Genomic DNA, 13,828 nt, shown 5'->3' with positions numbered 1-13,828 from the left:
TCGGTGATTCCGTGTTATACAAATAGAACACGGAGTATTTATTTGTTACTGTATTTATTACTTTTTAAATTCTCGTGAAAATTGGGTAGATCTACCGGTTCATGGCTGGAAATCAACAAGATTAATGAAAAAATTACTTAAGCATTTAAAATTTCACTTTATTACAATACAAAATGACATGCCAAATCTCGACAACTGATCAATAGTTACAATTATTTTGCATAAAATAATCAATTTCAACAATTATCTCAAAACATAGTGGGAATGTTCTTTTAAGTACCTAAGTATTAAGCGAAGGGCTAGCGCGTTTAATTAAAAACTAAATTGTAGCCCACAAATGAGGCTAATGGTGTTTTACAAACTTCGTTTTAAAGGGAAAAAATTTAATTATAATCTGGAAATTAAAAACAAACATGCTTTTCTACATTAAATCACAGTAAGTAAAAATTGTGAAATAAATAAGAAATTTAGAAATAGTAATAGAAACGAAGCTATTATATAATATTCGGCGTAGTAAAAAAGTATTATGTCTATTTGTCAGTTTGCATTTTTAAATGAGTTCAGATCTTGTGTTCTTTTACTACTTCTTCTTTTTCTTATGTTTCTGTGCGGTGTCTGGAGTATTGTCCGCTTTGCGTTTCCCGGTGTTGGCGCCTTTGCCAGCCGCATTCCCTCCTGGCGTGTTTTGATTAGCGACTCCACTCTTTTTCTTCTTTTCTGCTCGTTCTTTCTCCTCCAACTCTTGATTTTCTCTTTCGATTAACGTGATAAGCGTATTACATCTGCAAATAATCGGGTGTTTGTAAAGATCTAATGTAATGTAATGAAGAAGAAAAGTAAATTTTGGAAGAACTAAATAAAGAAAACAAATTAATTGCTTTTGCTTATGAAAATTAACCTCTTTTATGCTGATTACCTGCGCTGTAGCTCGACCGCAGTCCTCGACTTGAGGAACCAATCGAAGCGGAACTGCGGCGCCGCATGTACTGCCGCCCGAAGCTCTTCATACACATTCTCTTTGTCGAAACCCAGCTTATGAAGCATACATACCAGGAATCTAGAATGTTTGTTATAAATAGCATTAACTGATTTAAAAGAATTTACTGATTGGAAATTTCGTCAAGACCTTTTTTGTACTAAAGTCTAATGTAATAAAAACAGATCTAGCTTTGGGGACTAGTTCAATTTTGAATAATTCAAACTCTGATTTTGGGACATCTTGAACATCACTTAAAATTAATGATTGATTACCTATCCTCTTCTTCAACATAATTTTTCCCTTTATTTGTGCCATACGATATTCTTAGTTGATGGAACGGTGCCCTATAACGAGCCATTTTAGCATCCAATGCCTTTTTGATCGAAGCTCTTCTTTGTATTTTTGCCTCACCCCTCTCAATCTGGCCCATTATCCTGTCGACGTCTTGGAGTTCATGACATCTTTCCCAAAATACAGCTGAATACTCCATAACCTAAAATAATTTATTAACATAATGAATTTAATTTTACATAACAAAAGAAGGGCACAAAACCATATCAGCCTAATATCAAAAAGTACATTTACCTCTTCTGGTGTTTTTCCCTCGACATCTTTAGCAATATTTTCGATGTCGTCTCTGCCGTATTTCTCATTTGCTTTTATAAACTGATTAAAATCTCTCTTTGTCCAATTGGTGAAACCTGTAAGTATAAAAGAAGTATTGATTGCAGGTAAACTTATTTTTATCAAGATTATCAATAGATGTTGCATTCACTTAGATTAAGTACCTTGTGTCAAAAGTTGTTCCTTTTCTTGAACTTCCTCTTCGCTGAGAGCCTCCGCATCGTCTATTTTTCGTTGCTCTTCTCTTTGGATCTTAGCTGCATCTGGACCCAATTCAGGATTGCGAGGTACTTTATAACTGTCAAATTGGAAGTAAATTTATATAAAGCCTGTAGAAAGTATAATCTCAAAGTTAAATCGAGATGCGGTTCTTCCTGCAGTACGCAGAGTGGTCGTGAACTCATAATTGTTTCAATATGTGTTAATACTGTTAAAAGCTCTTCATATGTAAGTAGTTGATTATCAGTTACTAAACCATATCAACCGTTGCTATGGCGTACATAAAGAAGGTTGCCTACAAAGCCAGAGTAAAATTAGAGGTTAACTTTATTTCCAACAAAATCCAACATTTTTATAGCATTGTGAAATATGTACTTTTGTAACATATATAGTTTTGCATTCCTTACCCTAAAGTCTTTCTATAATGATATATTTCTTGGTCCAACAGTTCAAATAGTCGTGGTGGGAAAAACTGGAAATCTTGAACTATTGGTTGCTTTGGCGGCCGTGGAGCCTGTTATATAAAACAAAAATATTTTTAAATACATGAAACAATGAGTTACCATAAAGAGAAAGCCAATATATATTTAGATTTACTTATCATAAGAAACTACAAGTAATAAATAAGAAAACATGAATAGTTAATTCTATGCTTTCAAGGCCCATTCGCTTAGGTTCATTTACTGCAAAATAGACGTTAACCGACGCCACTATTCAACAAATTTCCATCTAAAATGTGGTAAAAGTACAGTTTTCATAAAATTTTCCCCAACATACAAATATATCTATAATATTTTTATTGGAAGTTTATTTCATAACGCTAACTCTTAGCGAAAGAGCAATGAAAATAAAATACATGTATGCAGTAGATATAAGATGATAGAATAATATATATCAGTATAAAGAGCTAATCAAATACATGTAGTTACATAGATGAATGATGATAATAGTAGTTAAAAACACCTCCACCAATACCAAAAAAGACGGAGCGTTCCACTTTTAGCTCTTTACACTTATTTACCTGTACCTTCGGAGCCTTAGGTTCAGACACACGCAATGCCTCCCTGAAGTATGCATCCACAGCATAATTAGCTTTACGCTCACGTTTAGGGGGTTCGATCCAGCTACCGATAGGTATAACTTTTTGCTTCTCCCTGTAATCCTCTCCTATTTCAAAAAAACAAGCGTTAGAGAAATGAATAATTAGTATTATAATATTAAAATGATTATACCTAAGCTAATTGAAATTATCAGTAGGTATGGTATTTCCATACACAATGACCAGACTTGTCAAAGTAAATAAATTATGACTTTCATAAAGGCCACACTTTGCCTTAAATAAGTTCAATTATAACAGAAAATATTATGTGGCTTTTGCCCTTATGCGCCTATAAAATAGCAGCACCTTCAAATTGATAAACCGAGTCAGTCGTAGCTCCGGGTGTGTCCATTGAGAAAGCGCGCAACGAAGATTCTCCAAGACTTTCCAACTTCTGCTTCAGTTCTTCTGTCTATAAATTCAATTTTTACAAATTAATTTCATGTGGAACTTTGGTTCAAAGAACGTCAAATTAAAAAAATGTTAAATTACACCTTAAAATATTGTCTACTAAACCAATCATTTCAAAAAATTGTATACAAATATTAGTTATTTCTGTTTGTTTGTAATGTCTTTATTGCACAAAACATTACTCATTTACAAGAAATAATGCATATGTAGTTATAAAACAAATTGAAAAGTTTGTATGTTAATATTGAAAACGGCATGAGTACCTAAAATCTGAAAAAAAAAACTTGTATATATTGTGTGTTTAATTTTATTACCTTTGATTCTCCTTTAGCCAGAATAGTATCAATATCTTCATCTGTAATGGCAGAATCCTTTGAAGAGAAAACGTGATTAGCTCCATGCCTGATCATATTCAGCATCTCATCTTTGTTGAGTTGGTTCTTAGTGTCGACAAGTCGTCCAGACTGGATGACCAATTTATCCAATCTCAACTTCACTTCTGCACGCTCCACAATCTTTTCTTCAACTGTATTATCTGTGATGAGTCTAAATACTCGCACCTAGAAAAATATACCTAATTAGTAGTTTTTTCTTAGCGATCATTTTTCAACGAACATTGAAGCAAGAAAAGTGATTAGAATATCAGTTAATACAAAAACGACAAAAATATATTAGGTAATATTGTCCTACTTGTTTTTTCTGTCCAATACGATGAGCTCTGTCCATAGCTTGCAAATCCATCTGTGGATTCCAATCGGAATCATAAATAATGACAACATCCGCCGAAGTCAAATTGATACCTAGACCGCCAGCTCTCGTGGATAACATAAAAATGAATTTCTCACTGCCCTCAGCATTGTATTCTTCTATTTGTCTGTTTCTGTCTTCATGAGGTGTTTGGCCATCCAAACGACAATACTGTAATAAAAAAAAATATGTTTAAACTGACTGTCGTTAATCTTCATACTATTAGTTATCTATATATTTCGGAAACTTACCTTTTAGCGTTAGTAAAACAAAAACGTTCAGAAATAATTAAAGCAAATATTCAATATTAGGCGCCTCAGAATATAAAAAATACAATATAAAAATAGCAGGGTTATACTTTTCAAACTTACTTTATATTGCCTCCACAAACAGTAGTCCTCCAATATGTCCAACATCCTTGTCATCTGTGAGAAAATTAAAACTCGGGAATCTTGCTCCCGCAGTTTGGGGAGCAACTTGTCTAGAATGACCAATTTGCCGCAGTTGTAGACAAGATGTTCATCTGTGGTGTAAGGTGGGCCTGGCTCGGCACCATCAAACAGGTACGGGTGGTTGCAACATTTACGTAGCTGCATGAGAATATTCTGCAGTCTCATCTTCTCCACTTTACCCGCACCATTCACTGGAAAATTATAATAAAGCATACATGTCAATATACATATCTATACTGATATTACAAAGCTAAAGAGTTTGTTTGTTTGAACACGCTAAAATATACATATTTATACTGATATTATAAAGCTAAAGAGTTTGTTTGGTACAACTGGTACCATTAATCAAGGAAGGCTTTAAGGCTATATGTATAACATTACGCTGCAACTATTAGGAGCGAAGAAATAATGGAGAACGCGGACGCGGAAAAAGTCGGAAACAAAGAAACAAACTCTTCAGCTTTATAATATCAGTATAGATAAAAAAATACAAAAAGATAGTTCTATCTGATGATTGGACCACATATGCTTACAAAATTCACACAATGTAAAAAATAAAATATGGTTTGTGCCATCATAATATGCCAGCATAATATTAGGACTTACCTACATCAATATCCTTCATTAGTACCTTTGTATACCATTCACGTTGCATCTTACTTAATCCCACATAAACCTTAAGCTCTTTTTTAGGTTTCAGCTTCTTTTCTACTTCAGACTTGAGACGCCGAAGTAAGAACGGTCTGAGGACAGCATGCAGGCGGGAGACCAATTGGTTGTCTCCTAGGGCCGCATTTGTATTAAACCAAGAATCGAAGTCCTGAAATTAATTTAAACAATAAATACTTAAGAAGGTTCAAAGAATCAATAATTTTCAAATTCAAATTCAAAATTTTTATTCATTATTATAGGATACTATATTATATTGCTTAATAATTGTCAAAACGTATGGTTTAACAACATTGGTTGACGTCAAATAAATTACTTAAAAACTAAGTTTACTGCCGCTTCCAAGGCGTCAGTGCAGAAGAAGCGGTAACAAACTGCACTGCAGCATTTTCTTCAACAACGTCAACTTCACAATATTAATTATACTTAGAATAGAATAGTAATGATTTGCCTTTTTATTTATACTTACATCAGAACTGTTAAACACATCTGGTAGCAGAAAATTGAGCAAAGCCCAAAGTTCATGCAAGTTGTTTTGCAATGGAGTACCAGTAAGCAACAATCTATTCATACTCTTGAATTCCCGAAGCAACTCTGACAATTTAGACTTTTCATTCTTTATGCGGTGGGCCTCATCAATGACCATGTAACGCCAATTGAATTTCTTGAATACAGATTTCTCTCTTATTATCATTTCATATGATGTGATGCAGACATCCCAATTACCAGGCATCAGTGTCTCGCGTATGAATGTATTCTAAAACAAATTTAAAAAATGTAACTTAAAAAACTATCAGTACAATTTCAAAAATAAAATAATATAATATTAATATGCCATGTGGTTCCCGGCACCAATACAAAAAAGAATAGGGCCACTCCTCTTTCCCATGGATGACGTAAAAGGACGACTAAGGGATAGGCTTACAAACTTGAGATTCTGTTTTAGGCGATGGGCTAGCAACCTGTCACTATTTGAATCTCAATTCTATCATTAAGCCAAATAGCTGAACGTGCCCATTAACTGAGTTCACCTGTTTCAGCTTCAGATTCAGAACTGAATAATTCATAGATATTAGAGATGAAATGGATAGTGGATAGTAGTTTGGCCAGATAGTGGTTTGGCCGGATATTCGGCCAACCGCATATCTGGCGGCATATCCGCCAGCCGTTTGATGCAACTCACACATACATGCATAGGCCGCAAACATTGGGTGGCCTCGGTTTCGCTTCGGGTCTTTTCGTTGATGAGCGAAGTTAGCAATTCTTTCATTCAATGTCTTATTGTTGCCTGCTAACTCTCAATGCAGAGAAATTGGTTTTTATTCACCATATTTTGCCCTTAGTGCAGTATGAGTACTAATTAATTTTTTACTTTAATCTAAAACTACTTATATTTCTATACAAATCTTTTCCTTTCTTTTTTTATTGTAATAAATTGATTAGACGCTAAGATTATTAATTTTAAAAAATATCATAATTTCTTTAAAAAAAAATTTTATCATGATCATTTTTTAATTCAGTTATCTTGTATTTGGCCAGATAGTATTAATGCCCCTGGATAGGCCAGATACTGAATAGTGGCCATATATCCATTTCATCTCTATTTATCACAAATATATTAAAATTTCAATTGACTAGATAGATATTGTAAGACCAACCAAACACAAAAAAATCTGATTTTTACAATTTCTGTTCATCTGAATGTTTGTATCTCCCCCCATGATACAGAGAGCTTGGTTTTTTTGTATTGATATTATCTATCAGTGACTTATGAGTCACACAAACTTAGTCATACAGCAAATGAAATCTAATAAAAAATAATATATGTATATAAAAGGCAACTTATGACATACCCTTGTCTCTTGGTCTCCTATAAGGCACACAGCTTTCAGTGATGGACACCACTTTTTGAATTCATTCATCCAATTTGTTAAAGTAGATTTTGGCACAATAACTATATGTGGACCAGGAACATTTCTGCAAAATATTATTTATTTAAAAGACACTTTATACATGTTTGAGTGATTATAGAAGTTTAACAAACATAGTAAGGTATAAAAATAAACTTACTTAAAATGTTTCATATAGCCAAGCAATGAAATTGTCTGAAGTGTCTTCCCCAGACCCATCTCATCAGCTAAAATACCGTTGATACCATTCTCATAAAGTGAAATCATCCAGTTAAGGCCTCTAACCTGGTAGTCTCTCATCTCCCCATTCTTAATGTAATGGGGAGATGCTTCAAATCTGAAGATAGTCTTCTGTTTGAGGTTGGTTTCAGCTAAGAGCTCTTCATCTTCCTCTTGCTCTGTTTTGCGATGACGGTGACTAAAAATTAATGAAAAATTTTTAAATGATGCAAAGTAGTACCTTATTCGTATCTAATGGAGACAATAAATAAATACTTATGGCTTTCCAAAACTTATAAACTAAGACTATAAAATAAAAGGTAAAATGCCAAAAAGGTTTGTTTGTTTATGAAGATAAGTATTTATTAGAAATTAAAACAAACTCATAGTGCCAGGTACAACTACATAAATAAAATACTTACTCTCCAGCAGAACTTGAGGACTCCACAGGATCTTTATTTTTCTTCGGTCTCCCAGCTTTAGCTTTCGGAGGGCTACTGCCCGATTTTGGAGTGTTTGTCATGAAATGCGAAAAGATCTCTGTTTGTTTGAGTAAGAATTCAAATCTTTTGGAACGATCAGTTTCAATCTTACTTTCGAAATCACCTTCTTTGCCTCGTGATGATGTGGTATCGCTCGAAGATCCATTCTGTTGATCATTATGACAAAGGTAATTGAACATTAAATGAATAATAAAAACCGAAAGCATAATATATTGGTGTAAAAAATTAAGACGAAGGCAGCGCCTGCATCTGTGATTGTACTTTTATTTGCGATATAGCCGTTACTTACAGAGTTTTCGCCGACATCTCCCACATCCATGGCTTCTTCAGTTTGCGACATATTGTCTGACAAAACGAAATAAGAATAACTACAATCCCTTGATCATAATATGTTATATGAAACGTTTTTTTTAGCCGGGCGCGAAACCAAGTCAATATGAAAGCAATGGCGGCTGACTGACTGTTGGTTGTGTATAGAGTACTGCAGAGTACTGTATGTATTTGGTACTGAGTAACGGGTAGTAAGTGTAGGTAGGTAAGTGGATGCTTGACAAGCACCAACATACGAATCGATTCGTTTCGTTGAGTTATACTGAGGTATCAAAAGTAACGAGTAACGTAACGATACGATAGTAACGAGTACTCATTTTTATAGTAACGAATACATACGGGTTTGCTTTTTCTCGTTACTTTTACACCTCTAGTTGTGTAGTGCAGTGTCTAATAGTGTTGCCGATCGATAGTCCAATATCGATAACAGAAGAGGGCTGTTACTAAGCCCACCTCTTTAAAAAAAATCGTTAAATAATTTTTAAACATTAGCTTTTTTAACGGCATATCTGCTTATTATTTTTTTCGTTGAAATCTTCAAATGTGCTGTAAGTTTTAAACTAATAACAAAATTTGTTGAAAAAAATTTGCTAACATATTTGTAACAAAATTGAAATTAGTGATACATTTAACTTGTTATTTTTACGACAATATTTTTAACGATTTGTATTTGATTAAAAGCGGAACATACATACGCGTGCAAGCACCGGGTCGATATTTTTATTCTAATTTGTGGATTGATCAAATTTTGCAGTTTAACCAACAAAGTTTTAAGCGTTAGTAGTAAACGTTCGCCTGTTAAAATAATCTGTGTATGGTAGCTTAAATTATTTTATCTAATATTTTGTTTAAATAATCGGAGGTAAAGAAAAGAAACTGTACGACGATTTTCCCTATAAAAGTCTTGCTCACGTTGCTTCTGTACCCGAGTACAATTATTTTGGCCGCATGGTTATTTAGACTAGGGATGTGATATTCAAAATAAAAAACCGATTACCAGTCGATTGTTTGAAACGGCAAATCAAATTTTATTTAATCAAAAGTAAACGACAAATAATTGTACCTATGTTACATCGAGTAATTTTCTAAAACTATTTTTCATATCCTTGGTTGGTATAAATGCGCAAAAGCTTCTGGTTTATTTTGATGAAAATTTGTGTAAAACAAAATTTCCAAGAGATCGGTATATCTAATTATTTTGTGTTTGGTACAGTGGTTTCGCACCTTATTATATACTTTCACATTAATAGTGGTAGTTTAAGAATAATTAAACACATTATTTAACTAAAAGCTTTATTCGTAATGAGATTACTAATATAAATAAATTTCGCTTCATTTGTTTTCAAATTATTAAATGTCGTCCAATTAACCTGAAAAAAAAAAAATTAAATTAGGTTATGGTCCAAGCCAGCAAGGTCTTTTCAGCTTTTGTCAATTATTTAAATACTAGCTTCCCCCCGCGACTCCGTCCGCGCGGATGTCGGTCTTCGCGTGGATGGTTTATTTCTCTATTTTGAGTAACTCTGAGAATGACATCTTTTAATATCTATTGGACCCTATTACCGCTAGGCCTATAATAATTAAGGAGATTCCTCTACTGAGCTACTGCTGTTGAGTTCGCGTCCTGTAGTAAGTAGTCCGGTCAATTTAGACCAAAAAATAAGAATGAAGCTACATTAATTCCCATCAAGCTGAAAATGAGTATAATTGTTTAAAACACAATCAAAAGCATTATTTTAAAAATTACCCATGATTCCGGTTTAAGGACAAAAATTACCCAAGGTCAAAGGGAAAAAAATGGGTTTTTCACAATTTTCTTCAAAACGGTAAGTTTTAACGGAAAATTACCTCAGACATAGATTGTAGATCATAAAGTTATCTATAAAAAGGAATCAATAATTTTTTTCAATAAAGCTACCGTTTCTGAGATATAACGATGCAAAAAGTTGCAAGCGTCATAATATGCATAAGCACGTCTCGTATATACTCTGTGTAGCAGTAATATAAGTAAAAATATTGTTCTGTCGGTAATTTTAACTTGAATTCAAAATATAAGATATACATAAGTATAATGAATTCCAGTCCCTTCATTTATGCTGTAGTGAAACCTTGAGACCACATCTGTCTCTCTTTTTAATTTTGTACGTGGCTAGGGTCGTATACCTGCTTTATCTCAGAATGCTCAACACATGAAATACCGTTAGTCTTTAATAATCGTAGTCCTTGCGGGGATACCGTTGACGGCTATGGACACCACTGCCCTAGGAGTGCCGGCCATTTAGGGCGCCATGGCGCCCTAAATAATATAATCCTCCGTGCTCTTGCCACCATCCATGTTCCAGCCGTTCTAGGACCAAGCGGTCTGACTCGGGATGATGCCAAGAGACCGGATGGTATGACTTTGGTACCCTGGAGATTGGGGCGGCCTTTGGTGTGGCATGCTACTTGTGTCGACATACTTGTTTAAATATAGCCGTGTGACTCCCGGCACCAATAAAAAAAAGAATAAGACCACTCCATCTCGTTCCCATGGATGTCGTAAAAGGCGCCTAAGGGATAGGCTTATAAACTTGGAATTCTTCTATTAGGCGATGGACTAGCAATCTGTCACTAATAGAATCTCAATTCTATTGTTAAGCCAAACAGCTGAACGAGGCATATCAGTCTTTTCAAGACTTGGCTCTGTCTACCGAGCAAGGGATATAGATGTGATTATATATATGTATGTATGTTTTTAAATATTTAACAAAAAGACAATTATATTATTTCGAACAGTGTTTAAGTAGTGTAGAAAAAACAGTGTTGTCTGTTTCTGTCTTTGCACAGATTGTAAAAGTCGATCAAGGGAACGGTTCAAAAACTTGAGATCATTCTTTTAGGTGAAGGTGAAGGTGAAGCAATCAGTTACTGTTCACAGTTCTGATTCTCAGAAGCGTTATTAAGCCACTACCTATGCCCGCGATTTTGTCTGCGTAGAATAGTTATTTTGGGCATCAATGAATAATTTACCCTGTTCTTTTTCTAATTTTCCATTATTTCTTTGCTCCTAATTGCTCTTTAAGGCTTCCTCGTTAAATGGTCTATCCAACACAAAAAGGATTTTTCAATTCATACCAGTAGTTCCTAAGATTTTTTCTTCCTTCCTAGAGATTAGCGCGTTCAAACTAACAAACAAACTCTTCAGCTTTATAATATTACTATAGATAATGACTGTGGCTTAAGAGACCTATGACTAATGGCTCTATCACCTTAAACAAGGGTTACAGACATGGTATGTGTGTATTTGTATATAATTGGATCATAAGTAGTACAGAAAAAAACATTACCAGTGCTGCATGATATCCCAATGCCCTTAATTCTTTAATTTTCGTAAGGAATGGACCTGTTGGTGTATCACTACCCGATATAAATGCATTTTTGCCTCCTATGACTAGTACAATCCAATGATTATGATCAGGAACTCTTCGTGCCAACCCAAATAGGTTACGTCTATAATTTTCTGGTATCTCAACTGGTAACCCGTCATGATCATTACAGATGATAATATCTGGAAAATGAATTTAAATTTAAAACTGATTTGAAATATTAATACTTGAGCTGTATGCGAGAACTTTAACAGGGTGTTAGGATAAGGACTAGTCATTACCTCCTCTCTGATGATGTGGCAGTACATGATCACCTAAAACAAATTTGTCCCCACCTCTTGCCTCTTTTAGTAATTGCTTAACGTCCAAGAACATTCTCTCACTGACATTATATTTTTTGACATAATCTTCACTCGGTACAAAGTCTGTATACTTTTTGGCCAATATTATTGCACATTTATCAGTTAGACGATTCATTTTAGCTTGAGGGCAAAATATTTCAGCAGTTGTATGTATAGTTAAAATTTCTTTGCCATAACTAGGACAATGCTTTCCATAATTTGTTTTCAAAAATTCTGAACTTAAAACATTACTCATCAAGTCAACAGGATATTTTCCTACAAGACTAAAAAATGATATACAGCAAGCATATGTTCTAGCATGTTTTTCAATTTCACTTTGCCTGTCAGGATTTTTTAATTCATTAATAACTTTTTCAAAAAAACATTCTTTGGTTTTCAGTGTGACATTAAAAATTCCAAAAGTTAACACTAATCTTTCAAGGTCTTTTAATCTTGCTTCAGAAATACGAGAGCTGACAGTTTTGCCAACTTTAAGTAAACATTCTTTATGTAAAGTGAGAGTGGCAGTCCCTAATAATGCTAAGTGAACATTGCACATAATTGATAATCGAGGGACTTCATGTTGTAAAGTATCTAACAAATCATAAATCTCATTATTCCTACATGTATGCAATGAATATCTAATAATTTTTAAAAGAGCAGCTAGTGACACTTCATTGATCTCTTTAGAGTTTTCCATTATCTTATGTATTATTTTAAAAACTACTTCATTATCTCTGATTGGAGTTTTACTTTTGAAAAATCCCATAGACATTACAGCCAATTCATCTAAAGAAAACTCTTTGAATCTTTTGTCCAATTCGAGTTCTAAGTTATGCATATCGTGTGGTGACTTTCTCATAATTCCAATATAAAATAGAGCCTGTACAATTTGACTATGTGTTAGCTGTTTTGCTTTAGAGGCTAATTTCTGCACAGATTTTTGAGAAAATTCACTTACTCTTGTGACATTTAACATAAAAAAAAGACTTGTAAACTTGAGCATATCATCAAAGGACCACCCTTGTAGTCTGTTTATACATTCATCATCTAATGCAGCCCAGATTTCTATATAATTTCTTGTTCTTATTGATTCAGTTTCAGGCCAATCAGTTACACTATAAAATAATAATTCTAGTTCTTGGTCTGATAAATATCTGACATTGTCTGTAAGACTATCTATAAGATTATCAAACATTTTATTTGACATACACAAATTATTTGTCGAGCAAAATGTGCCCAACTGCGAAAAGTAGTTAATCAACTCATTTGGTTTCTTTTTAGCCCAATTTTCTTGTATAATTTTTTCGAATTCATTTGTGGTTATAGGCAAAACATTATTATCTTTACTCAAACGCATAGAGTATCCATTTTTTTCCATTATAGTATATGCGTATTTGTTTTCGTTTTCTAAATGCATTTTGTAACACAATTTAGGATTACTGTGGAAGTCACGAAAACTTTTTGTATGAATTTCAGACGAAAACCATAGTACATGCTTAACATTCCTGAATGGAACTTTAGACAAAATTCTCATTACACAAGACATCTCTGTACCAATTAAAAAGTATAATATGTTAGATTTATAATCACTTATTTTTGTACTTATGTCAGATTATTTTAATCAAATCAACTTTTGAAAATGCTTGTTTAGGTTAGATTTTATGTAAGATGAGCATCAAATCAAAATAAACCAACGTGAAAGTATCAATGTCACTATCAGTATCTGACACTGACGTAGCGATTATCTATTAGTTTCTTTATTTCGTTGGGCTATAGCATAGCGTTAGGGGTTGGGACGAACAAAACAAACTTCTAGCAGCTTTTTTTAGTCGCCGAGGATTTTAAAATAAGTACCAACCAGGTTACTATGTAAAGAAATACTTAAAGTATCAATTTACGTTTTGGTTTCAAATATCTTTAAACAAGTAAGTAGGTAAGTGCAATTATACCTAACTGA

General features: G+C 33.6%; 2 protein-coding genes across 3 annotated transcripts; both read right to left on the bottom strand.

Moving 5' to 3' along the window:
* Window positions 1-137: 137 nt before the first annotated feature.
* On the bottom strand, window positions 138-8,331 carry LOC106131293 (chromatin-remodeling complex ATPase chain Iswi). Of its 2 annotated transcripts, none has more exons than XM_060944572.1 (17): window positions 8,122-8,331; window positions 7,752-7,978; window positions 7,271-7,528; window positions 7,054-7,177; window positions 5,670-5,957; window positions 5,138-5,351; window positions 4,451-4,722; window positions 4,023-4,250; window positions 3,647-3,892; window positions 3,228-3,333; window positions 2,844-2,989; window positions 2,230-2,336; window positions 1,768-1,901; window positions 1,565-1,680; window positions 1,252-1,472; window positions 917-1,057; window positions 138-782 (listed from the first exon to the last, which is right to left on the bottom strand). In XM_060944572.1, exons 1-17 carry the CDS (start codon window positions 8,170-8,172, stop codon window positions 581-583), a joined length of 3,081 nt encoding a protein of 1,026 aa, XP_060800555.1. In that variant the 5' UTR covers window positions 8,173-8,331; the 3' UTR covers window positions 138-580. The 2 variants fall into 2 exon arrangements, with proteins under 2 accessions (XP_060800555.1, XP_013185802.1); XM_013330348.2 differs by having other exon boundaries at window positions 2,850-2,989.
* Window positions 8,332-9,247: 916 nt separating this feature from the next.
* Window positions 9,248-13,828, bottom strand: LOC106131292 (uncharacterized). Its single transcript, XM_013330347.2, has 3 exons — window positions 11,809-13,828; window positions 11,489-11,709; window positions 9,248-9,532 (listed from the first exon to the last, which is right to left on the bottom strand). The coding sequence occupies exons 1-3, from the start codon at window positions 13,415-13,417 to the stop codon at window positions 9,443-9,445; spliced, it is 1,920 nt and encodes a 639-aa protein (XP_013185801.2). The 5' UTR covers window positions 13,418-13,828; the 3' UTR covers window positions 9,248-9,442.

The sequence above is a fragment of the Amyelois transitella genome, chromosome 6, assembly GCF_032362555.1.
Source record: "Amyelois transitella isolate CPQ chromosome 6, ilAmyTran1.1, whole genome shotgun sequence".
NCBI classification, from domain to species: domain Eukaryota; kingdom Metazoa; phylum Arthropoda; class Insecta; order Lepidoptera; family Pyralidae; genus Amyelois; species Amyelois transitella.
Note: the sequence above shows the minus strand (reverse complement) of the source record. Positions and strands in the feature narration are given on the sequence as shown.